This window comes from Gambusia affinis, linkage group LG01 (genome assembly GCF_019740435.1).
Source record: "Gambusia affinis linkage group LG01, SWU_Gaff_1.0, whole genome shotgun sequence".
Lineage (NCBI taxonomy): Eukaryota > Metazoa > Chordata > Actinopteri > Cyprinodontiformes > Poeciliidae > Gambusia > Gambusia affinis.
Window position 1 is genome coordinate 14,903,525 of NC_057868.1, and position 23,762 is coordinate 14,927,286.

Here is a 23,762-nt window from a genome sequence, read left to right on the forward strand (position 1 = left end):
GAAGCGGCGGCGGTTAAAGCAGCGATGGCGTTCCTCCAAAGAGGTTACCTGTGGACCGATCGGTGCCGGACTCACCAACATGGCCGTTCCGCAAGATCTTCAGCAGGCAGGGTTCCTCGCGACCCGAGGGCGTGGTGAGGGAGGCGGTCAGCTGGCTGATGTCCAGCTCACCGATGTCCAGAGGGATGTCAGCAGCAGACCCCACCTTCAGGTGGGACATCCGCATGGAGTCGTCCCCTGGAGACGAGGACAGGCTGATCAGAACAAACTCTACATGTCTGGACGTCCAGTACTGCCCATGATAGAGTAATAAATGCAGCAACTATTATATTTGTCAGCAGTATGTAGAAAGTCTTTTTTTTTTTACATATTGTTCTCATTCTTGTTGCCATGGTTCATGAATTCATGTGATCAATTATCCTCATAACCAACGTCAGTGGGTGGGGCTAATAAAGATGTTTATTCTGGAAAAGACTTCCAGTCAAATGTGATTCCACAGCAACATCTTAAAATTATTTCACTGTGCAATGAAACAAATAAACCACAGAAGAAATACAAGATAAAAATAAACATTTTGACAAACTATGATCTGAGATTTCGGATATTTGGAGTAAAAAAAAAAAAAAAAATAAAAATTAGATCAATTTCCTGTTTTATTTTAATTTGCAAAGAACTTCAATAATCTGAAGATTTTCTTTCCAGTCCTTGTTTTCTTGAGATTTGGCAAAAAAGGAGAAAATCGTTTCCTTCCAGTCCAGCATCTGGCTCTTCTCTTTCCGCTAGTTTAAAGTTCAGTAAGCCATTTAACTCTGACCTATGAGTCATTCAAGTACACACCTATTCACAGCACTTAAAACAAACAATGAAATGAAAATGTGGGACATGACCACTAACTTGACTGCCGGGTCGTAAACGCAGCCTTACCAGTGATCCTGGCAGAGAAGGGGCTTCCTGGGATGTGCTTGTCGTTGTATTTGACCAGGATGCTGTAGTCCCCTGGCAGGACAGGGAGGTAGGACACTGTGCAGGTCCCGTCCTGGTTGTCCATGCAGCTGATGTCTGCTTTGGATGGCCCCTCGATGGCCAGAGAAAGACCACCTGCGTTGATTTACAGCAACGCACAAAGTTGTATTTTAGTTTCTGCAAGATCCATTCTCATAAACACAATCAAAATCCGGACTATTTGTCAGGTTTCTGCACAAAAGCGAAGAATTTGACTTCAGTTCCACCTGCAGTCTATGTGCAGACAGTTGCATATACATTGTGGAGGAAAAAAAAAGCTATTCACATGCATGTGTAGTTTTCATACACACGTGTAATAAAAATACATGATCAGCTTGAATTTAACGTTTGTGTGAACACAGAAGTTGGTGTCATTTCTGCATACCCTCTCCAGCGTCTTTAGTGTCAACAGTGAAGACGGCAGGCTTGTTCACGGTTCCATGGATAAGACCAGGGCCGTAGGCACTGACATTCCCGCTGTTCATGTAGTCCACAAAGAACTGCAGGGGGCTTCCTGTTGATGGAAAACAGAGAAAGGCATGAAAAACATTCATTCAGGCCGTTTTGACGTACTGTGGTAGCTGCAGGTATCGCAGAACTCTGATGTACCGGGGATGTGGATGCCATCATATTTAATATCCATCTCATGCAGGCCGGCCTCTGTGGGACCGTACTTCACGGTTACGGTGCCGTCCTTGTTGTCGGTGATGTCGGGCTTGGCCACCTTGCCTGATGGCATTCGGACTTCACCTTCAAAAACAAAATAGAGCCATATGTCGTAACTAGTGGTTTAGTCCTCTATACTACCATCATAGTTTGTCTCATCTTGTACCCCATCTTGTCTGGGTCTTGAACATTGAGGGCTCTGTATTTTCTCAAGACCACAACTGTGGAAAGATCACTAAATAGCCAGAATATTGTCCGTTTTATTTAACATCCTTGCTTTCATTGGCTGTAAAACACTCAGATTTTTTAAACATGACTCCTTCCCAAATATGTATTTTGTTACTGCAGTCAACAATCCACACCCCAAATATGACCAGGATGATTTATGTCGTTGAATTGTATTGCTGAGGAAACCCAGAAGACAGAATAGAGCAACTCAAACTGTACAGTGCTTTGTTTTCAGAGACGGTGGGGACTAGTTCCAACCCATCAGAGACAAAGCACAAAGAAGGGTAAGCTATATGAAAGTGATGTTAGCGAACATTAGCAACCTACCTTTGTACCAAAATTACTTGCCTGCAACTCACAAAGATTTAAGTCATTAGCTACACATATTATGTCAGCTACCTGTGCAGTGTATTCACTTTGTGTTTTAGGGCGCTAGTTTCTGTTTGTCGGCCATTTGCCTCCTAATGTCACCTAACATAGCTAGCATATTGAAGGAAGCAAGCAAATGTAGTGCCTCATATTTTATTGTATGATGTGATGTGGGGCGCTGGTCTTTGTTTCAGTCCCTCAACAGTCTTGGTTCTGTCTCTGCCTCAATAAAGTCTGGTACTGATTTGGTCTCAACTATCACTTGTAGCCGGTCCTTGGGAAATCGTAACGACGAGATTGAAACTTTATGCATTACCTGTGATCTCTCCCTTCTGAATGGTGAACGGGATAACCAGGTCAAAAGGTCTAAGTCCCGTCACATCCAGGCCATTCATCCCAACTGGTCTGTCTGTTGCCTGAAAGACAGAACAGAAATTAACGGATTGCGGACTTTATGGTGCACTTCTCTGCCAAGCCATGTTGCACACCATCAGCACAATGCAAGACAAGAGAGGTAAAGCTTCCAAACACCAATGCAGGGATGAGACGACATGGAATGAAATGACAAATGAGGATTATGGTCAAGACGATGGCACCAGCACAAACTGCGAGAACAAAACCAGTGGGTCAGAGATGAGAGGAAGACGGTTCTCATGAAAAATCGCTTTGTTACTTAAGCAATTTCCACATGAAGCAGTAAACAACAGAGCTGCACAATTATCTAGTAAGAATAAAAAAAATCTGAGGGAAATGTAAATCTCTTCCACAATGGGGATGAGATATTGTAAAGCTCAGCTGCACTGTTCATGTGTTGGAGGAGGGACTCGGTTTTTCACATGAAGGGAACGAAGGGAGAAGAAAAAAGGCATCAGTATGAATGAAACACCTGCAAAGAGAGACAGACACTGATGGAGTCTGATGAAGTGAAGCAGTGTGGGATGAAAACAATGACATGGAAGCATGACAACTGGGGCAAAAAATGAAAAAATAATAATAAGGCAGCTAAACACAAATGGAGCTAAAGACCAGCTTGATGTTTGTTAGGTACCCAGGGCTGTTGAGCGTAGTATTGGGGCATTTGTCTCTGCTGCATGAGCTGGTCTGATGGTCCTTCCAGAGCCTGGGAGGGTAGTGAGGAGGTGAAGAGAAGGGGTGGTGGTGTGAGGAGGCACAAAAGATGAAGGATTGAAGTGTGAAACAAAATGATTTAGGGAACACTCATACTGCCAGAAGACTGTCTAAAATAATGACTTTGTAAGGAAAGGCAGAAGCATCACTGCTTTGATCTGCTGAAGAACCTGGGATATCTGGAGCAAAAGCAGAAATACTTCAAATTGGAAAATTTATGCTAATCTACTCTGAAGAAAAGCCAGTTTTAGATCCCAGAGATTTGTGTGATAAAAGGTTTAAACATGTAAAATTCTCCAGTTTCATTTAGGTTCTTATCATTTTAAAATCAACTCATCTTTCTTTAGCAATCTTAAGCCAAACGTTTAAGAATAGCAGGCCTGAGCGACTGCAGTTTAAGCAACTCACCGTAACTTGGAACGGACTGTTGGGAATGTGCTCCCCTCCGAAACGGACACATATTACATACTCTCCGGGTTGCGGTGCCGTGTAGAAGATGTCAAAGGTGCCGTCCTCATTTTCGACCACGTCCACGTCGAGCTCCGCCCCTTCGGGCGTGCACACGCTGCACGTCACCTTGCCTTTCCCAGCAGCCTTGGCGTCAACTGTAATGACTGTCTGTTCACCGATCTGAATAGTTGGACCAACACCAGCGCCTTGGGAGAACAAAAACGTACATAATGTGATTGGTTGTTACAGTCTGAAATGTAGAAAAGTATGGAAGACTGAACATGCCAAATACCCAAAATCAAGCCAGTTTAGGTGGATTACATTTCTTAATACATCATTAAATGCATCCAAAATTACTTTGACTGAAACTATTTTGCCATTTTTGCCCTTCAATTCGCTGGATCCATTTCTGAGTTCACATTTTGGATTAATGGGCTTCATTCATTTTTATCTTATTTTCTTTGCATTTCCATACATCTTCCAAGTGTGTAAGTGAGTTTGCTCAGAATGTGCACTTGGAATGATGTAAAGCTATCTTACAAAAAGAAAAACAACTTTTATGTGATGTTAAGTACAAAACAAAGAACTATGATAAACTCCCAAATTCAATGAGATATTGTTCTTTAAAGGTCAAGATAAATTCACTAAAGTTAAAATGCAGTTCTGTCAAAGGTGGTAAATTGTAAAAATAAAATGAAAAACACTTGGCCAAATAAAACATTGGAGAAAAAAAATTAAATCTTGAATATACACTACAAAAAATATATTTTTAAACAAAATTGGACTAAAATATGTGAATACTTGATGTAGCACATTCCCCACACATGTTACAAGGTTAAGACATCTTTATTTTGATGAGCATTTTTAGTTTTGGCAGGTTCATTCCTCCATACGGCTTCCCAAGTTTGCCTTCATAAAAACACATTGCATGCACATTCCACAACCATGAGACCAGGTTAAAGTTGGGTCAGATCTAGTCATGTTATTCAAGTCTCATGTAACTTGTAACCAACTAGTCATCCGTTATTAAAAAGTTTCAAATTAATTTACAACTATAACTAGATTAGCTAAAAGAGCCATTCCACCATGCCATCCTATTGACGCTGTTAGTCCTTTAGTCTGTCCAATAAAAACATGAGTCAGGAAGTGTTATGAGAGAAGTAAATGAGTTTGAAAGAAAAATAAAATAAATAAAGCACAGGACGGGATATTCTGTAAAGGTTTGGTACCACTAATTCTCCATGCGAAAAGAAAAGAAAAACAAAAAAAATTAAATAAAAGAGAGAGAGCAATTCTTCTGTTACGAATCTTTCACGGGGCTTACCTAAACCGTGACCGCCGATTGAGACTGATAAAAGGAACGGTGAGAAGCAGGGGAGCAAGATAAAAGAAAAAAGGTGACAAATAAAAGACAGTCAGATAAGGTTGTGGGGGTGCTGGGTGGCATTAACTGTGCTCCAGACAGTTGGCTGAAGAACGGTGGTGGTGAAGGGCATGTGTGTGTCTGGGGGGGAGGGGGGAGTGTAGGTGAGGTGCAACTGAGGAGCACAGCGTGAGCAACATGACATACCAATGCACAGAAAAATGAGACCTGAGCAGCAAATAAAAACTGATGGACATGTTGAAAGGGAGAGCTCAGTGCAATGTAGCTGGAGAAAACAAAGGCAATCATACAAACGCAAACAAATGAACACGTTAAGTACATCCATCCGTCAGATTCAAGACATTACACCACATAGTGGCCACCCTGCAGTTACACTGCTGTCGGTGCAAATAATGACTTGTGAATATTTGTGGGACAGTCAGATGACTGCATTATATTTACAGTTGATTTTTGTGGGAAAAAAAATTTTCTTTATGTTTTTAATACAATTTGAAGTTTTCTTGATTTGCTTGTATTTGTTCACTTTTAGATAACAGGATCTTCTTTAAAAACTTTGAAACCACTGGGCTCTCTGTATGCTAAAAAACCCTGTCTGCAGTTAAATGCAGCAAGAAATGACTGAGATGAATGTGTCTATAATTGCTGAGATTCTGTAATTTTTTTTTGTGCCAAATTAAGTCAGCAAAATGAGTAGAACACAGGCACATGAAAAAAAAGAAAAGAAAAACAATCTTCTGACCTTCAGCATATACTGAGCAAACTAAAACAAAAGAAGTTTGATTCTAACTCTGGAATACAAAGTTTCCATAAATTAGAGCGTAAAGAAGCTGACCTGTGACGGTGCACTTGCTGGCGTCTCCGGTGGGGAGCGCTCTGATGCGGTACGGTGAATAAGGAATCTCATCCCCTCCGTATTTGATTAGGATGGTGTATCTGCCCGTCATGTCTGGTACGTATGACACCAGGTAGGTCCCGTCGTGGTTGTCGCGGATCTTTGCCTTTTTAGGCTTCCCTTCTGGGTCCTGCAGAAACGCAAGGACTTAAACGCTCAAACGTTGCACCAAATGATCAGTTTTCATGCTTTCTATCTGACTGCATAAAACATGCAGAGATCGGAGACCCAAATATCTGATCAGTTTTCAAATAATCAAATTTGCTCAAGTACAACCCAAAAATATTGCAAATAAAGTTCACACTGCCATTTGTCTTCTCCTCTCTTTAAATAATGGTGACCTTACACACTTCCTGCTGGGCCACTCTTACCGTCCGTCTAATTTTAAAATCTACCTTTATCGTCGTTTGGCATTGCATTACGCAGGATTCATTTTGAGAAATCCAGGTGTATGTCAGAGCTTTAAAAGAACCAGAGGCCAGGCTTCTGATTTCTGACCTCAGAGTGAGCAACTCACCGTGATCTGCACCGCCAGCAGTCCCTCGCCTGCATCTTTGGCATCAATGGTGAACTCAACAGGCAGAGAGGCGGGCACGCCCGTGGTGTTGAGGCCGGGTCCGCTGGCACGCACCTTGCTGGCATCGTGGGTGGGGAGGACCTTCACCTTGTAAGGGCTGTAAGAGGCAGACAGGAAGTGCAGTTTGAACCGAAACCCACAATTGCCACTGAAAGGTTGGGGAGAAATTGAGAGAGATTTTTCATAGATGTTTGATTTTAACATGAACAACATGATATTTTTCCAGGGACCCTGAAATGAAAAAGTGCCATTCATTTTGTATTGCAAATTAGATAAAACGACAATTTCTTCATAAATTCCCCTAATTAGTAAAAAAAAAAAATTAAAATAAAAAAATCAACTGGCCTGTAATTTATTCTCTATGAAGGCCTCAGAGGTTTGTTAGAGAACATCAGACTAACTCTATAGAAATTAAGAACCTGACAATAGAACCTATTGTTAGGCTTAAAAAAAAAAAAAGACAAATACACTTAATTAGAAATGGAATGAACACATTGTATGAAAACGTAGTTTGGACCAAAATATCAAAACGTAAATAAAATATTAAAACTAGAAGATTCTTGCAAAATTAGCCTCATTCTGCTGGAAAATGCTTTCACAATAGGTAATGATAACACAACGAACAAAACTGCAAAAACAAACCATTAAGAGGGAACCTTGAATTCCCTCTACATCTGAAACCTCAGTTATGAATCATTTTTGGCCAAAGTCATTAAGAGCTTCTACAGGTTCCAGACCCCACAAGGCCTGGCAAAGGGAAACCCAAGCAGCCAAGCAGTTTCTGATGTCTATGGATGAGCTGCAGTGATCCACAGCTCAGGTGGAAGAATCTGTTGATCATGTGTTGATCACACAAAGAAACAAAACTGTAACGGTCCGAGGAATATGAATATTTTCAGATGAATTGGTGGAATTGTATGACTTGTGTTCCAACAATCGGGTTTGATTATTTAAATTATGTTGTTTCCACATGCAGTAAATATAAATACCTCGACTGTGTAGCTACTTAAGGTGGTCAATAAGGACTGAAAGGGTTATGATATTTTATTGTGCTATTGTAATAATAAAAACGTGACAATAAGAACTATTAAGCTATTTTTTTATTGAAGTGCGACTATGTAGGCTATGAATTTCATGCTCCACAAATACTGTTAAAGTATTTATTTATAATGAGCTTTTTCAGGACCCCAGTCATAAAGTGTGATTTTTAAATCTAAATAGTCATGACAAGAAATTTTTCATGATAAATGATAACATAATAAATGCCTACCAATAATAGTTACAAATGATACATTGAGTTTTACCTGCGTGGGATCTCCTCATCAGCATACAAGACATTGATAGAGTAGGGTCCCTCTCTAGTGGGAACATAGCTGACAGTGTGAGTCTGGTCACCATTATCCACCACCTCCACAGGCTCCACCACCCCTGCAAGAAACAGCCATGAGATCATCCTTTCTACATTTTGTTGAAGGTAAATGGAGTATTTCCCCAAATAAAGTCTTTTGCTACGACTAATCATGGATCCCGTTGAGGTACGCCTCAACAATCAAGAGCACTCGTCACCTTTGGGTCCTTGAACGCGGACCTGCAGAGGGGCCACCCCGGCTTTGGAGGCGTCCACTGTGAACTCCTGAGGGATGTTGGCTCTGATGTTGGTGCCGAGGCCAGGACCCTGACACTTCACCTTAGTGCTGTCCACAGTGTCGCTGACTGGAACGGAGAAGGGGCTTCCTGCTCAGACAAAAAAACAACAACAAACAAAACACCAGAAAAAGTTGCAAAGTTTATTTTTTAAATGTAGTAAAACATCAGTAAATGCTAAAGTTGAGCAGATTAGTATTTGCTTTTGATTCTCATATATTCAATCGCAAGGTGTTGGAGACAATCTCCTCCAGAAGGTGTTGTAGTTGTGAGTTACCTTTGACTGGCTGTCCTCCATAGGTGATGTTGAGGTTGTATGTTCCAGGCTCATAGGGAACATACTCCACGCTGCAGCTGCCATCTTTGTTGTCGGTGCAGGACATCTTGGCCTCTGATGGACCTTCCATTGCCAGACCAAGACCTCCAGTTCCCGCTCCTCTGCAGAAGGAACATGGCATTATAAAAACCAAGCGAAGGAGCCACTCCGCCGGATGAGCCAACCTGAACTTTTTCCGTACCGGGTTTCAACCATGAACTTGTTCGGCTTGTTGGTGATGCCGCTCTTCAGGCCAGGACCGTGCACACGGACACGAGCTGGATCGCAGCCCTCGGTGACCGCCACACGGAATGGACTGTTGGGCACCGGAGAGCCATCGTAGCAGACCTCCACACTGTGAGGGCCTGAACACACACAGAGTTACAATCTAACCAGCCGGTAGGTATCGCCCCCCTGCTAATGTTCATGTGGTAACGTTTAAACACACCCTCCTCGTAGGGAGTGTACTCCACGGCATACATGCCATCGCCGTGGTCTGTGATCACGGCATCCGGGCAGCTGCCAGATGGACTGCTGATCCGAGTTTTGATGTGGTCGCCTCCGTTCTGTGTGAGAGCACGAGCATCCACGGTGAAGTCTGTGGTGGCGTCACGGAATACTCCTAAAAACACACAACATACAGCCGTCGTAGCATGTGCAGATGTAGCTCATTTAAAGTATGATTGATTCAGATGACCAGGATAATCAGGCTTACAGTTTCAGATCTTTACATGATGTTCATTTAACAAATCAGTATCTGACAAGTAAAAATGGGGATGTGTGTGTCTGGTCATGTGACAGTGATGTAATGCTCGATTTTGTGCTGTTTAACCAAAGCAGAGAAGCAGGGTGGCCATTTTTGAAATACATACACAATATAAAAAATATCTATAAATATTGGTTATTGGCCATAACAGCAGTATTATTATTGCCACAAATTCATGTCAGTGCATCTCTACTACATATATCCGTCTCCTGGAAGTTGATTGTTCAAGGTTACCTTTGCCTTCCACTCCTGGTCCAAACACTCTGACTCCACTGGCATCGATGGCCGGCTCCACGGTAAGGCGGGCGGGGAAGTTTGGCACGTCCTGGCCCCCGTAGCGTATGGTGAGCGTGTAGGAGCCCGGGTAGAGCGGGATGTATGTGATGGTGTAGGTTCCATCTCCGTTGTCCTGGATGTGGACCTCGGCCTCGGTGCCGCTGTCCGAGATGATCTCGATGGTGAGCTCAGCCGGGCCAGCATTGGTGCAGTCCACTACAAACTCTCCGGTCTCCCCGACCTTGGCCCGCTCCAGGCCTGGGCCAGAGCAGCGCACCTAGACGGAGAAAGAGGAGTTAAATGACTGATTCTTTATAGGGAAATGAAATTAAGCTGATAAGATCCATGAAGGCCTAGGAGGAGGGAGGCCGACTCTGCTGACCTTGGACGGGTCAGTCGGAGGGTAAGCTGTAGGAGTGTAGGGTGATCCAGGGATGGGCACTCCGTCGTAGGTCAGTTCCACCTGGTATGGCCCTGCCTCACGAGGGATGAACTTCACCTGACTGGTCTCTGGGCTCAACCCTGGCTCAACCTGGATCAAAATGAAAGAAAAAAAACAAACTGTATTTCAGTACTGTAGTTTAAGAGATATTTAGTGTAGAATTCAGAGATTTTGGAGTAGAAAAATAGAAAAAGTCTAAAGTTAAACCGACCTTACAAGTGACCGGTTTTCCTGAGGGTCCGGTGACCTTGGCGGCAACTTTGCCCTGACCGCCAGCACCCTTCGATTTGACAGTCACCTCCTGATCTTTGCCGACGGTCATTTCTGTAGTGACACAAAAAGCATTGTTGGGTCAGGTAACATGCAGGGAAGGGAGCGCGGCAACGGCAGGCGTTAATTTGGTTCTGAAATCTGATAACCAAGGCAGGCAAAAATTCAAGTTTAAAATAATTTTTTCTCACCTTTATTCAAAGCTGAATCAGTTTTACATTCATTCAGCACAAGTCCTGCCTCAAACCTTCTGAATTTAATTGGCAATGAGTTTGTTTTCTTGTTGGAAACTTGTCCATTTTGCACTTGCTAAACTAGCCTGAGGAGCAAAGTAGCTCGACTGGAAGCCACATTTATCAATTAACATTTCAAGAAATTATTTCAACACGTTTGTAATAATGACTGAAAAACACATTAAAATCTATGACGTATATTTAATTAGTCATAACTTTTTTCTTGGTTTTCCCTCCAGCCTTCTGAGGCCCCTACTTTGAAAAACACTGGATTATGCAACACAAACATGACTGAAGGACTGAACGTACTGTCTCCTAGTCCAGTGACGTTGACCTTGCTCAGGTCCAGAGTCGGAGCCACAGCAACATTGAAGGGACTCTTGGGAATATGATCTCCACCATAAGTCACAGCAACTCCCAGAGGACCCTGATGGAGAGACGAGAGCAAAGATGATGAAATTTACTTCACCTTCTCCTAAACACGCAGCCTCTTTAAACTCAGATTCCCAGTTTCTAAGTGCGGCGCAGAAATTGTGTCTGAAATTGAATCGGCAAGAGAGCTTCTGCTATCTCACCTGCTGCACAGGAGTGTATTTGACAGTGTGTGTGTTGTCATGGTTGTTTATGACTTCAAAGTCCTTAACGGCCTCTGCTTTGGTCGGCCCACTGAAGCTGCAGTCCAGGTTGGCCTTTCCAGCTCCCTTGGTGGTCACAGTGAAGTGAGTGGGTTTGTTCAGTTCAACTCCTGGAGGGAGAAAAGACCAAAGCACAAAAACATTGATTCCTTAAAGATGTTCCTTCTGGGAAATTAATCTGAATTAACCAGCTGCCATGCATGTAAATGATTTTTTAAAAATAAGACCGTGACATGATTTATTTTAACTATAAATACAGAAAAACAATTTGAATCATCTGTGAAATTAAAGAGGAACCACCAGCAGCAAGAAGTCCCATTTTTATTCTTAGTGCAAGAAAATGAAGCAAACTTGATGCTTGAACAAGTTTTAAATGCCCTTAAAAACCAAACAACAAAGTCCAAATTTATCTAGATAAATTATATAAACTTGAAAGATCTGGCTTTCATTTTTCAAGGTTGTTTTTAAGATTTTGAACCATATTTGCCTGAAATGTGCACCATCACACATCAAATCCCCTAACCAGCTTCTACTGAACGCTCCCAGGTCCAGACAAGAACAGTTGGACCCAGACAATCTGACCATTTCAAATCAAACCTTAAATAACTCAATTATTTAAGTTTCAGAAGGACATGTCTACATTTTTTTTGTTGTTGCTAGCTTCTAAGTGGTTTGATGCAAAATAACTTGCAAATATGTTTCAAAAATGATTTACTCATTTCCAATTATCTCAATTTGTTTCATTTCCGATTCTTTTGAAAATTCGCAGTTAGGTCTGTATTTTGCATTAGAACAGTCTGGATCGACTGGTCCGTGTTTTGTACAGCGTTCATACCGCTGCGGCTGAGTCCTGGTCCCTCCGCCTTAACTTTGCTGGCATCATGAGACGGATCCACCTTCAATCTAATCGGCGACATGGGAATGGCCTAAACAGGAAACGGAATCATTATAACACATATGCACCGACCTTTTAATGCATTCTGGCTAATCGCGTGCGATTCACACTCACGTGTTCAGCAAACAGCACCATGATGGTGTAGCTGCCGGCTCCAGGCGGAGTGTATTTAACAGTGAATGTGTCGTTGTCGTTCCTGATGATGTCAAAGTCTATGTCTGCCTCCGCTGGTCCCACCACACCGGGAGCACACTTGATTCCTATGCTGATGTCACCTGAGCCCAAGAGATGATATGAATACACTTTCCCATTTGTGACATGGACTTAAACTTTTGTGTTAATGTTGTGATAAAAGTTGTGATTAAGAATCATTTATTGCTCCTGTTTTAGCTAACTGTGTGGCTATAGTGAGATGGATCAACAATCACACCCCATACACAAAAATACTGCAATCAAAAAAATTTAAAAATTCTAATATACTTCTTTAGGACACCTATATAAAAATGTCACTATACTGCATCCAGTTCGTTTAATCATATTTTTAAAATGCATGTATATTTATTGATTCTCTCATTGAACAAATAATGGAGAAAAATAGTAAAACTACCAATCATGACAATACAGACAGTTTTGGGGGATTTCAAACATCATTAATTGGAATTTATCATGACAATAAATCACAATTCTTACGAGAGATTTATCACAGTAGTCGATAAAACAGTATGGTAAGTATCCACCCCTCCTACTTGCATGCTAAAAACACCAATATGTTTTACAGGATCTCAGTTGTAGTTGCAGAAACCCGGACAGTTTTCTTCAGGTCTTCTTACCTTGACCAGCCTCTGAGCAGTCGACAGTAAAGTACGTCGGTTCAAAGGCCTTCAGGCCGGTCTTTGCTACGCCAGGTCCAGAGACCTTCACCTTGTTCGGGTGACAGCCAGCACCAACATTCATCTGGAGTCAGAGACACACAGAGACCAGAGCTTACGAGACCGCTGGGGTTGCAGAAGCATAAAACCAAACCAAAATCCAGATTGTAGAACCTCACCCTGAATGGACTCTCGGGGATGTTGACACCCCCCCAGGACACCATGACGGTGTGCTTCACTGGTTTCCGTGGTGTGTAAGTGCAGGTGTATGTGCCGTTACCGTTGTCTTTAACCTGGACATCCACAGGGTTGCCCTCTCCATCCTACACAGTTAACAATAGTTCTCAAATAAGTGTGTAAAACACAGTTAGGAAATGCTGCTATGGAAGTTATTTTAATGACGAGCACAACTGTAACGGCTAAATCTGTTTAATAAAAACTTTATATTGGTCTTTTACAAGAGCATAAAATCTTTAAGTGGAATATATTCATATAGCTATGAAGCACAAAACAAATAGATCTTTGTGGTACGTGAACATTTTGAACCAGAACAAAAGAAACTACCTGAGCAACAATCTTGAGAGGAGCGTTTCCTCCTTGTTTGGTGTCCACTGTGAACTCTGTGGGCTTTCCAACAGCCAGACCACTGCTCTGGAGGCCAGGACCATACGCCTTAACCTGAAATGGCCATCAAGCGTTAGAAACAGTCAAGGACGCAGTTCTTTGTTCCAGTCCATGTCCCTGGGTGTGTGCTTACTTTGTCAGGGTAGAAGTCTTTCCCTGGAGCGTTGACAATCTCAGCCATGAAGGGCGAGTGCTGGATGTCCTCGTTGTTGCACAGCACATGGACGGCATACTCGCCTGGCTCTGTGGGCCAGTAGCGCACGTCACATGAGCCATCGCCCTTATCGTCGCATTCAATCTTGGCCTGCGATGGACCTTCCACAGAGAAACCTGAGCAAGAGAACATGGGTTAGTGCTCTTGTAGCCAGGAGAAACTTAAGCCCGACAGACATGGGATGGATTTTCCTGCCCTTTCGTCTCTATTTACTCACCCAGGGTACCGGCGTTCTGGCCAACAGCCTCCACCACAAAGTCTGCAGATTTCCCAACAACTCCTCCCTCCAGTCCGGGGCCCCAGGCTCTCACTAGCTGCTGACCAGCCTCAGAACCAATCTTAACCTCAATGGGACTAAAGAGGAGAAGCAGGGGTCAGTCACTGTGAAGCTCAGCTACCAGCTCCAGTTACAGCGGTGGTTCAATACCTGCGAGGAATGTGCTGTCCTCCCCAGGTGATGGTGATGCTGTAAGTTCCAGGACTGGTGGGGTAATACTCAAACCCGTACACGCCGTCTCCGAGGTCTTTCCTTTTGCACGGCTCCTCAATTCCCTCTGCAAATACAGAACTTGATTTATAATAGAACGTTTTACTCTTGCAATATTTAGAAACCCTACAAGGTTTCCTAGCCAGACGTAAAGCCCTTCAGTGTACTGTTAGCTCAATTCAAGTCCTGTAATATCTCAGTTTAACTGAACCCAAAGAGGAATTAGAAAATGTTTTTCTGTAGTAAACATCCTGTGTTGACCTTCTATCCAAACAACAGCAAAGCTAAGGGAATCCCATTTACCTTCAGCTTTCACAGCCAGAAACACCCTCGTTAGGTGAAAGTCTGGTTCATTTTATTGCAGTGTGAACGCCAAAAACCCCCCCAAAAAACTCTGCTCCACCTAAATGTCTTGGTTCGGTTGAAGTAAACTCTAGCAGTGCGGTTTGAATGCATACGTAAGCAGACTGCAGCACAGGGCATTCTGGGTAAACACAAACGAAACTAATCCCCGAGCCTCTTCAGTCCATCTCCCCTCCACTGGACACAAGAAAGTGCCATGTTTAACAAGACCAGGAACAGATAGGGTGAAAAACACCTGGTTTGGTCTCAATGTACACATTACATCTTAGTGACACCAGCAACACCTGAATAGAGCAGGACTGAATTCGAATGAAGCTCTAGAAGGATAATTTCTTTAAATTTGAGATCCATCTGAACAGTCAGTTGGATAAGAAGACATGACCATAAAATCAGCTGCACAGATGTCAAATTATGCAAAACTGACTCCAGTTTCAGTCAGAGTTGGTCATTGGACCATGTTATCGTTTGCCATGAGAAACCAGAACTGATACCAGTGAAACGGACCCAATGCCACAGAACTGAAGTGAAAGTCTGTGTTTTTAAATAGTCATGAGTGTTTTCACAGGAGTTCTCTGGATGATGAACTGTGAACTTACTGGGGCCCTTGATGGTGACTTTCAGCTCCCCGGTGCCGGCTCCTTTGGTGTAAACCTTAAAGTCTGCCGTCTCCTTCACCCTCAGGCCCTTTGGCTGCAGGCCGCGACCTTTCGCTCTGCACAGGGTGGGGTTGCATGCTGTGAACACACAGGAGAAAGTTAGAGAGGAGCAGCCCAAGAGAACGCCACAGAGCTTTTTCAATTCAACTGTATGAGCACAGGCAACGTGAGAGGTGGAGGTTGGATGAGGTGCAGGAGGAATGAAGCCTTCGTGTTAAAGGTCCAGCATCACACTAACGTTTCTGGAAAGCTCTCCCTCTCCTTCCGCTAATTTAACGTTTATCTTATCCCACAAAGTGAGTTTGCTGTTGACGCAGTAAAGGAAGTTTCTTCAAACGGAGGTAGAGAATTGCCCTTATCTTCTAAATAAAGAAGGAGCCGCAGTCGGAGCAACAGGAAGCAAACAAAGAGCAGAAAACACACCAGGAAGGCAACTAATGATGAGATATAAAATTAGACCAGTCAAATTTTTTACATGACCTCAATCATTAATACAGCAACAATGTTGCATCATTAACAAACAGCAGTTTTGGTGAGAAAGCAGGTTTCAGATTGATGGCAAACATTTTAAGTCACCACAAAACTAAAGATCTTCACTCATAAGAATAAACTAGACACATTTTGCACAGATTCACTAGAATTTTTTGCAAAACTTGTTGAACAAGACAAACAGTGAAACTAAAGTTACTGCTGTTCAAATCAATATGCATTACTAATATTATTTCACAGGCATTGCCATTTGGTACATTTTAATGCATTACCACAAAGCATGTAGCACTGTAGCTCTAATGGGCATTTAAAGACGATTTTAGCATTTGTCTTCCTCCTGGGACCAACTACCTTTAGAAAAGAAGAAAAGAAACATTTTTGATTGTCTTTGGTCATTATTCCTTGAGCAATATAAAAAAAAAGCCTCCCAATATTTAGATCATTTATCAAAGTGATCAAAAGACCATGCTGTGGGCTCGCGGTAAACATCTGCGCAGCAGAACCCAGGGAAATTAAAAATGATATCATGGAAAGTACAAACTGCAAATAGCACAAACAAATTGTGAAAATTAATCAGTTGATCAGATTCTGACTGTTCAGCTCAGTCCGTCTCAACCAGCCCCCAGCATGGCTTCGCTATTCGATTGGTGAACGCATTGCATCTAGAGGTTTAAGAATGAATGGTGGCCATTTGGCATCATGCCTAAATGTATTCAAAGAGAGAACAGAGAGGCGAGAAGATAGTTTAAACGTTAACATTTTCCATGACATGTCAAGACAGTCTGCAGGTCATCTGGTCGGACTAAAATGAGTGCAATACTTTCATCTGATAACAGGAAGGCTAAACAGATGACAGCAAAAATTTCTCCATGTTCTCATTTTGAACTTTCAGATTTCTGTCGTGAAACATGTTGGATTTAGGAATGTTGGCAGCCTTTTGGAAAGCTTAGGTAAGGAGATCTGAGACTGGTGCGTTAGCAATTCCAGCGGCACTAACCAGGTCAATTAATAACAAAAGATGCTAAAGGAAGCTTAAAATGTCAATAGCATGGTGACCCAAAAAGATCTGTAAAAAGATGCTGCTTGATAAAGCAGTAAGGCTTTATGTTTTCATACAATTATGGAAAAAAGAATGAAAATACTTTTCTGTTGATTGATCCTAACAAGGAAACTTTACACTGGAAGCTTGATTCATTCTGAATTCATGATGTGAAGTTTAAACTGGGAAAATTAGTCATTAGTAGGGCATTCCTTAAACTAATGAATATTTTCCAGGATGAAATAATCCATTCAGAAATGTTGAGTACATGATCACAAGCCACAAGCTCTCATGCATCCAATCTCTGACACACAGCGGGTACCCAAGAGAGACGCCAGGAAACAGGAAATGACAGCAAAAGGAAGAGGCCGTTCTCAGGAGTGGACAGATGCCAGTGGGACTCTATCAAAGAGGAGACTGGGAGGAGAGACCGACAGAAGATCTGATATCCAGCACAGCAGCAGCAGGAGGAGACAGAACACAATTAGAAACCAGCTTGAAATAATTAACGCTGAAGGTTCACAAGGAAAACCGTTACAGTCATCATGTTGGAACAACAGCTGGTGTGACGTCATAAGATTCAGGCTCTCACCTTCTCCCACGTCGACTGTGAAGGGACTCTTGCTGATCTGGCCGCCTGCGAAGGTGATGAAGATGGTGTGCTGGCCCTCCTGGGTGGGCTTGTAGGTGCAGCGGTAGCTGCTGTTGCCCTTGTCCTCGATGGTGCAGGGCACCGTGTTCTTCTTCCCCGCAGGATCCATGATCTCAACCTCCACTTCTCCAACACCGGCACCTTTCAGCAAGAGCAAATCAAACATGGAATCCTGTCTTGATTTATTTCCTACTTGATTCGATGGCAAACGGACCATCAAACACTACCTGCTGTGTAGACGTCAAAGTAGGTAGCTTTGTTGGCAATGTTGCCCGACGGCTCCAGGCCCGGGCCCTGGGCCGTCACCTTGCTGGAGTTGCCCTGAGCCATGCCGATGTCCACCTCGAAGGGACTCTTTGAAATATGCTGCCCCGCAAACAAAACAGTCACCTGGAAAACGGAGAGAAAAACCCCCCCAAACATTCACTCTTCTCGTTTTCCACATTTAATTATTCCAGTTCTCAATGAGAGACCACAACAAACTCTCCCAAGGGTTCTGTTCTTCAGGTCTCACCTTGTTGAAGCCAAAATCATTTTTCTCAACTGAAACTATTTTCTCCATCATTGTTAGATTCAACAAAGACACTACAGATTAGACTTAAAACCAAGTTGTTGAATTTTGTCCCAGAAAGTATTTTTCTGTAACCTGTGAATCAAACTGAGGAAATGAAACAAAATAACCAACCTGGTGTGCATCTTTCTCCCTATGCATTCATATAATTAACACTACTGCATGAGAATGTAACAGGTTCTGCAACCCAGAACTTAATCCAGTCAACACAAACCTTCTGCAATTTTCACATGGAAGTTCAGAGCTACTCTGGCTTGTATACACAAAAAGCACTTCAGTAAACGTCCCCACACAAACACACATTTTATGAAATACTTAATCACACTAGAGGTCCAGTCAGTCTTTTTGGTCAGATTTCTCATCTTTGAGGTCTAAAGTGTGGATATTTTTAAAACGGGGTGTGATGTAAGGGTAAAAATACGTAGCAGGTTTTTTGGTAGAGATAATAGTTTGGTACTGAAAGTAGCAGTTTGTCACTTGTTTAGTCTCAGCATGCTCTTCTTCCCCTGTTCTCATAACCTAAAGAAAACTTTTTGCCCCTTAATATCAACATTTGTGTGACTAAGCAGTCCCTCACTCATCCATTGTGCATTAGACGTATGGTCAGTTTACCTTGTGCATGCCCATCACTTTCGGGGTGTAGACAACAGAGTAGGTGCGGTTCTTGTCATTGTTCGCCGTCACTTTGGCCTAAAGGAAAAATGAACAACATTTACAAAAACTTCAGCTTTTAAAAAGCTTCAGTTTAAACAGGCTACATTCCCAAAGACTGACAAACCTCCTCTCTGTGTCCTGCAGGATCCTCTACGTAAACCAGCACCTCTCCCATCCCCGCACTGATGGTCTCAACGGTAAACATCGCCTTCTTCATCACGACATTTCCCACCGGCTCAATCCCTTCAGAGACAAGAGACGCACATCAACATGCAGCAGATGCAGAAATGCAGCTAGAACCGCCTTCAAATGACAGATTTGATGTTTCAGAGACGGGGCGACTTCAGCCTCAGATGAACTACACATCACATATTCAGCTACGTCATTATGCAAAATGAACCCTAAAGAAATATGGAAGACGTCCAGCTTATACATTAATATCTACAGAATCAGATATCCCAGCACTCCCCTGCAAGCTTGACGACTTCTTAGTACACATTTACTAATGTTTCTTCCGTGGATTGAGGTTACAGACATTGATCTGTGCATCGCTGAATAAAAGGTCCCACTATAGAATTTCAATCTGGATTTTGACTGGAACATTGTACCACCACGATTCTGTCATCCGGTTTATGACGAAGGCTGGGCCAAGCTTCAGCTGTTTGACAGCCTTCAGGCTCTCCCAATACTTCATCCAAAGCGTCAAAGCCGGGTCTTATCGACATAGTTGTGTGACAAATATTGTGTCATTTTGTTCGCAGGAAGGTCCCTTGGACACCAGGCTCGGGTCAAACTGTTTCACACAGAGCTGTGTGCAATGTGTTGTGTGATTGACCAGAAGTTTCTTAGCATGTATACAAGTAAAAAAAAATAAAATAAATCACTCAGACAGCAATGTCAACATTTCGCTTCAACTGTCTGGTTTTTGTATCGGCAGGCGACACAAATACACATTGACTGTTCAGCTTTGGATGAAACATTGGACAACCTTAACATTCGACTCCAGAACAGTTACAGAGGAGTTCATGGACACCAACTTTCAGCTGCCCAGGTTCTGAGGTTATAAAATAGGCCCACAACCTCATCCCTCCACCACCATGCTAGCAACCCCTGTGCTAAGTATTGAATGCAAAGATACCTAGTTTGGTCTTAGGACATTGTGCCTGAAGTTCTGTGGTTCATTCGAATAGCGAAGAAACTACTTTTTTCCTGCAGCCTGCCACAAGAATCATAGCCTTTTCTAACAGTCTTGTCACACATCCTCATGTTAACCACAGCATGAAGAGCCTGAGGTGGAGCTCTTGGGTTTTTGTTGAAAGGAGAGATCTTGGAGGGTTTCTCTGTGTCATGAAGGACTTTAGATTGTGCAGACTCGGCTCCATGACCCTCCCAGATGGATGGGCAGCTCCAGTGGATTCTCTCAGGGTTCTGCTGATGCTTTTCTCTATTGATCTTATGCATAGTACAGCCAAAACACCAAAATCTATGTTTAACGCCTCTTCAGTACCTCCAATCACAACTTCTAGTTTCTATAGAAACAGCAAGAGCGAAGTTGGTTTATCCCTATGCTGCTTCAGTAATTAATGTTTTTGTAAAACCAATAACTGGGCAGCAGGTCCTGGTTTTTGAAATGCTTTTACCATCTCCCTCTTCAATACTGTTCTGTATTTCCAAAAAGCTAACAGGATGGACAGTTTGTCACAGCAGGAAACATGGAGTCCTCAATCAGAGCTGTGTGCCTACCTGGGCCGTAGGCGCGAGCCTTCTTGGGGTTGAGTTTGGGCCGGAGAGGAGCCCCAGGCTTCAGCTTGGCTTTGGGGAACTGGGACAGGTAGGTCATGACTGAATGCTCGTCCACATTGGGGTCAACGATCTCTTCTGGGGTTATAACCTGATAAAAATAGACAAAAAGGAACACATGCTTTTATATCTTAGGTCTATGATGCTCATTTGCCTTTTCCTAATCAAGGGGATACCACACGTGCAACCAGCAACGGCTTTCTTTATTAGTTGCCATGGAATCCATTACACACAGAAGTAAACTAGGTACTGATTTGGCGATGAAAGCACTGTGCCAGTCCTCCAGCTCAGCTCAGAATGTACCTGATCCAGATTCGCATGCAAACCTGCAGCAGCCACTCATACAGACTCTCACTTTCTGGTCTTGCAACCCACAGACATGGCGAGGGGAAAGACATTCCGCTCACTTCTTAGAAGAAACAGAGAAGAAGACGGAAACAGCGGTGACCACAGAGCCAACTGTCAGCACGCTACACTGTGCCAGCCGCGCCAGCACTCTTCTGTTTGGCACGAAGCCAGCCAACGCCATTAACGTCTAGAAATGACTCGAATGCTGAATACAGCCAAAGAATAAATGTTGGTGTTAAGAGATTCTTACAACCTACTAGGCACTGATGGTTTACTCTTGTGATGGTCAGCATTATTAATGAGATTATGTGGAGTGAGGCTGATTTCTCAACAAAATTCCTAAAGATGATTAACTAAATGTGAGCATCCATGTCCTAAAAAACTGATCTATAAAACTGATCTCCATCTGTAAAAATTAGTTGGTCTATTAGGAAATATTTATTTCAGCAAAGGCCAACACAAAATGTATTCAAATTCACTTTTTTACAAAATGCTAAACAGGTCAGCATCTAAAAGTGGTAGAGCAAAATTTGTACTATTGTTAGACACGGATTTAAAAAGAACATCCTGGTCCACCTTCAAAAGAAACTACTAGAAAATAAAAATAAACGTATGGTTTTTATTTTGAACCTCCTGAGGACTACATCAACAGCAGTCACTGCGAGTTGGAAATTCCTGTCTTAATTCAAAATTCAAATCCCAACAAGCACACAAAAAAAATCCCTTAATTGACAGTCCCAATGAAGTTTTGTTATTTAGATAGTTAGCTGCTCGAGTGTGCAGCTGTATTTTCTGACTGGTCTCCTACCTGAGGGATGCCCAGCCAATCATCAGCTTGCTGCATGGCCTCACGGGCGTTATCCACTGGTTTGGTCTGATCCCACTGATCCCAGTCAGGACACAGACCTGGAGGAGAGAAACGGCTCAGCTGGGTTTCAAACAACACCACGACTTTATCATAGAAACAGACTAAAACCATTACGTTAAACAGTCCAAAGCAATTTTCAAGGATACTGATGGTGCTTTACTGCCCACCCCCTACACTAAATATACACATCAGAAATAGTGGGGCGACTTTTGTTAACTGTATACATAACCTGGTGGGTCTGTCAGTCAGTCCTCTCTCACAGCAGAGCAAAAGAGGACAGTGGATCATTTTCAGACCAGTAAGATCATTTCTTGTCAATGTATCAGCCAATCACAGATCATCCAAAATTAAGGAAGTTGAGGCAGATTTATCAGTACAGCACTTGAATGTTATGGGACTTTTTCTAAAACCAATGATTTCTGCTGACTTTGATTTTCTATCTAAATAAACATGATTACTTCAAGTTTGAGCCTTTCAGATTTAGATGAATATCAATTAGTTTTTTATGAAGATAATCTACAGTTTCAGTCATGTGTAGAGCTGCATACAGTTAATGTTTCTAGTTCCTGATCAAGCCGATCTTTAAACCATCCAGGCTTTACTGTAGCAAACCGTCATCAGCTGGATAGTTTCACAAATGCTAAGCAGTTTTTAAGATCATTTGACAAGTTTATTTGTTAAACTCTTTTGATTTCAGACTGTTGGCAATCTGCAGGTGATTTAAAGATGATGATGTGAAAAATCCTGCTCATGTCTGACATGTTCCCTCCTTTCTGCTCCCTTTATTTTTTTTTTACTCTAGCATCACCTTTCAATTGAAGAATTAGATAAAAGCCTCCCTGAAGCACACAACAGTCCTGCATCAAAACCACATGCTGTGGTACAAACAGAACATGTCTGCACACCACTTTAATAAGAGACAAACATCCCGACTTCCTCTCACCTGGGGCGCAGCTGTCCACCAGGGCTCCCAGGGCCCGGCCGGTCTGCCAGTCCCTGTTGAAGTTGGTGATGGGAAGCTCGGGAAGTTTGTTCTGGATCCATCCCAGCAGCCTCTGCTTGGGAGTCTTCTGCTTGCCGTCATCTGCCTCTTCCTCCTCGTCCCACATCGGCATGGAGATGGAGTAGTGCAGGATGAGGGTCCAGATCAGACCCAGGATCAGCTTCAGGTTCCCATCCACAATGGCTTTGGAGTCTGAAGGCCAAGAGGAGAAGAGTTCAAAAACAAACTGCTATGAAAATGAAACGCACAGAAACGCATATATAAACTGTTACTGAGAATGTGTCAAATATGAAGCGGCTAAAATAAAAGTATGCAAAGGAAAGATGATCTTTGAAAGTCTCTCTTGTCAGCTAATATATGGCAACATTTTTAGGGTGTAGTCAGTTGTATATCAACACATCAGCTAGCATGTTTACCCCCGGAAGAGATGGGGGAGTTTAGGTTTTAATCTGACCACATAGAGGCACTGAAAGGGTTAAACTATTCTCGTGTGAAGGTCTGTTTAGAGTAAATATACCAAACATCGCCAGCTGAAAGAAACCACTAAGGGACAACTGGTTAACAGTATCAATGTATACCAAGATTTTCTATAACAAATTTGACTATAACTTTTAATCTTTCATCAGCTTGTTATACTTGTGTTGACTGTTGAAGAGCGGAAAAACAAGCCTAAAATTTCAAGGCCAATCCGAACCTACACTTCAATTTAGCATGTCGTTACATTAGTTTATTTTTTCAGAGACTGTAATGGAAATATTTAAGCATTCATATGAATAGCCTTTTGCTTTAAATGATTTGATGGTTAGTATTACCCAAGTATCCAGATCATTGTAATGGTTGGAGACATTTTAGTCAAAAAAGGGAATACAGTTTCACTTAAAATCAAACCCCACTTTATCATTTACCACTTATTTCCCTCTTCTAAACAATTTAAATTTACAAATGTGGATAT

At 42.5% G+C, this 23,762-nt stretch overlaps 1 protein-coding gene across 1 annotated transcript in view; it reads right to left on the reverse strand.

Moving 5' to 3' along the window:
• Nucleotides 1-23,762, reverse strand: part of flna (filamin A, alpha (actin binding protein 280)) — a 56,927-nt gene that overhangs the window by 6,813 nt on the left and 26,352 nt on the right. The window contains 36 exon segments of the mRNA XM_044143693.1: nucleotides 76-237; nucleotides 925-1,098; nucleotides 1,388-1,516; nucleotides 1,612-1,752; nucleotides 2,582-2,681; nucleotides 3,314-3,385; nucleotides 3,802-4,049; nucleotides 5,168-5,191; nucleotides 6,060-6,249; nucleotides 6,637-6,793; nucleotides 8,001-8,124; nucleotides 8,263-8,430; nucleotides 8,618-8,778; nucleotides 8,859-9,021; nucleotides 9,105-9,278; nucleotides 9,657-9,975; nucleotides 10,081-10,230; nucleotides 10,352-10,464; nucleotides 10,953-11,070; nucleotides 11,219-11,388; nucleotides 12,114-12,204; nucleotides 12,288-12,448; nucleotides 13,004-13,127; nucleotides 13,222-13,365; nucleotides 13,607-13,720; nucleotides 13,800-13,996; nucleotides 14,098-14,234; nucleotides 14,308-14,434; nucleotides 15,327-15,464; nucleotides 17,507-17,707; nucleotides 17,794-17,956; nucleotides 18,750-18,827; nucleotides 18,916-19,034; nucleotides 20,535-20,682; nucleotides 21,748-21,845; nucleotides 22,751-23,002. Coding sequence (XP_043999628.1) covers nucleotides 76-237; nucleotides 925-1,098; nucleotides 1,388-1,516; nucleotides 1,612-1,752; nucleotides 2,582-2,681; nucleotides 3,314-3,385; nucleotides 3,802-4,049; nucleotides 5,168-5,191; nucleotides 6,060-6,249; nucleotides 6,637-6,793; nucleotides 8,001-8,124; nucleotides 8,263-8,430; nucleotides 8,618-8,778; nucleotides 8,859-9,021; nucleotides 9,105-9,278; nucleotides 9,657-9,975; nucleotides 10,081-10,230; nucleotides 10,352-10,464; nucleotides 10,953-11,070; nucleotides 11,219-11,388; nucleotides 12,114-12,204; nucleotides 12,288-12,448; nucleotides 13,004-13,127; nucleotides 13,222-13,365; nucleotides 13,607-13,720; nucleotides 13,800-13,996; nucleotides 14,098-14,234; nucleotides 14,308-14,434; nucleotides 15,327-15,464; nucleotides 17,507-17,707; nucleotides 17,794-17,956; nucleotides 18,750-18,827; nucleotides 18,916-19,034; nucleotides 20,535-20,682; nucleotides 21,748-21,845; nucleotides 22,751-23,002 — 5,349 coding nt within the window.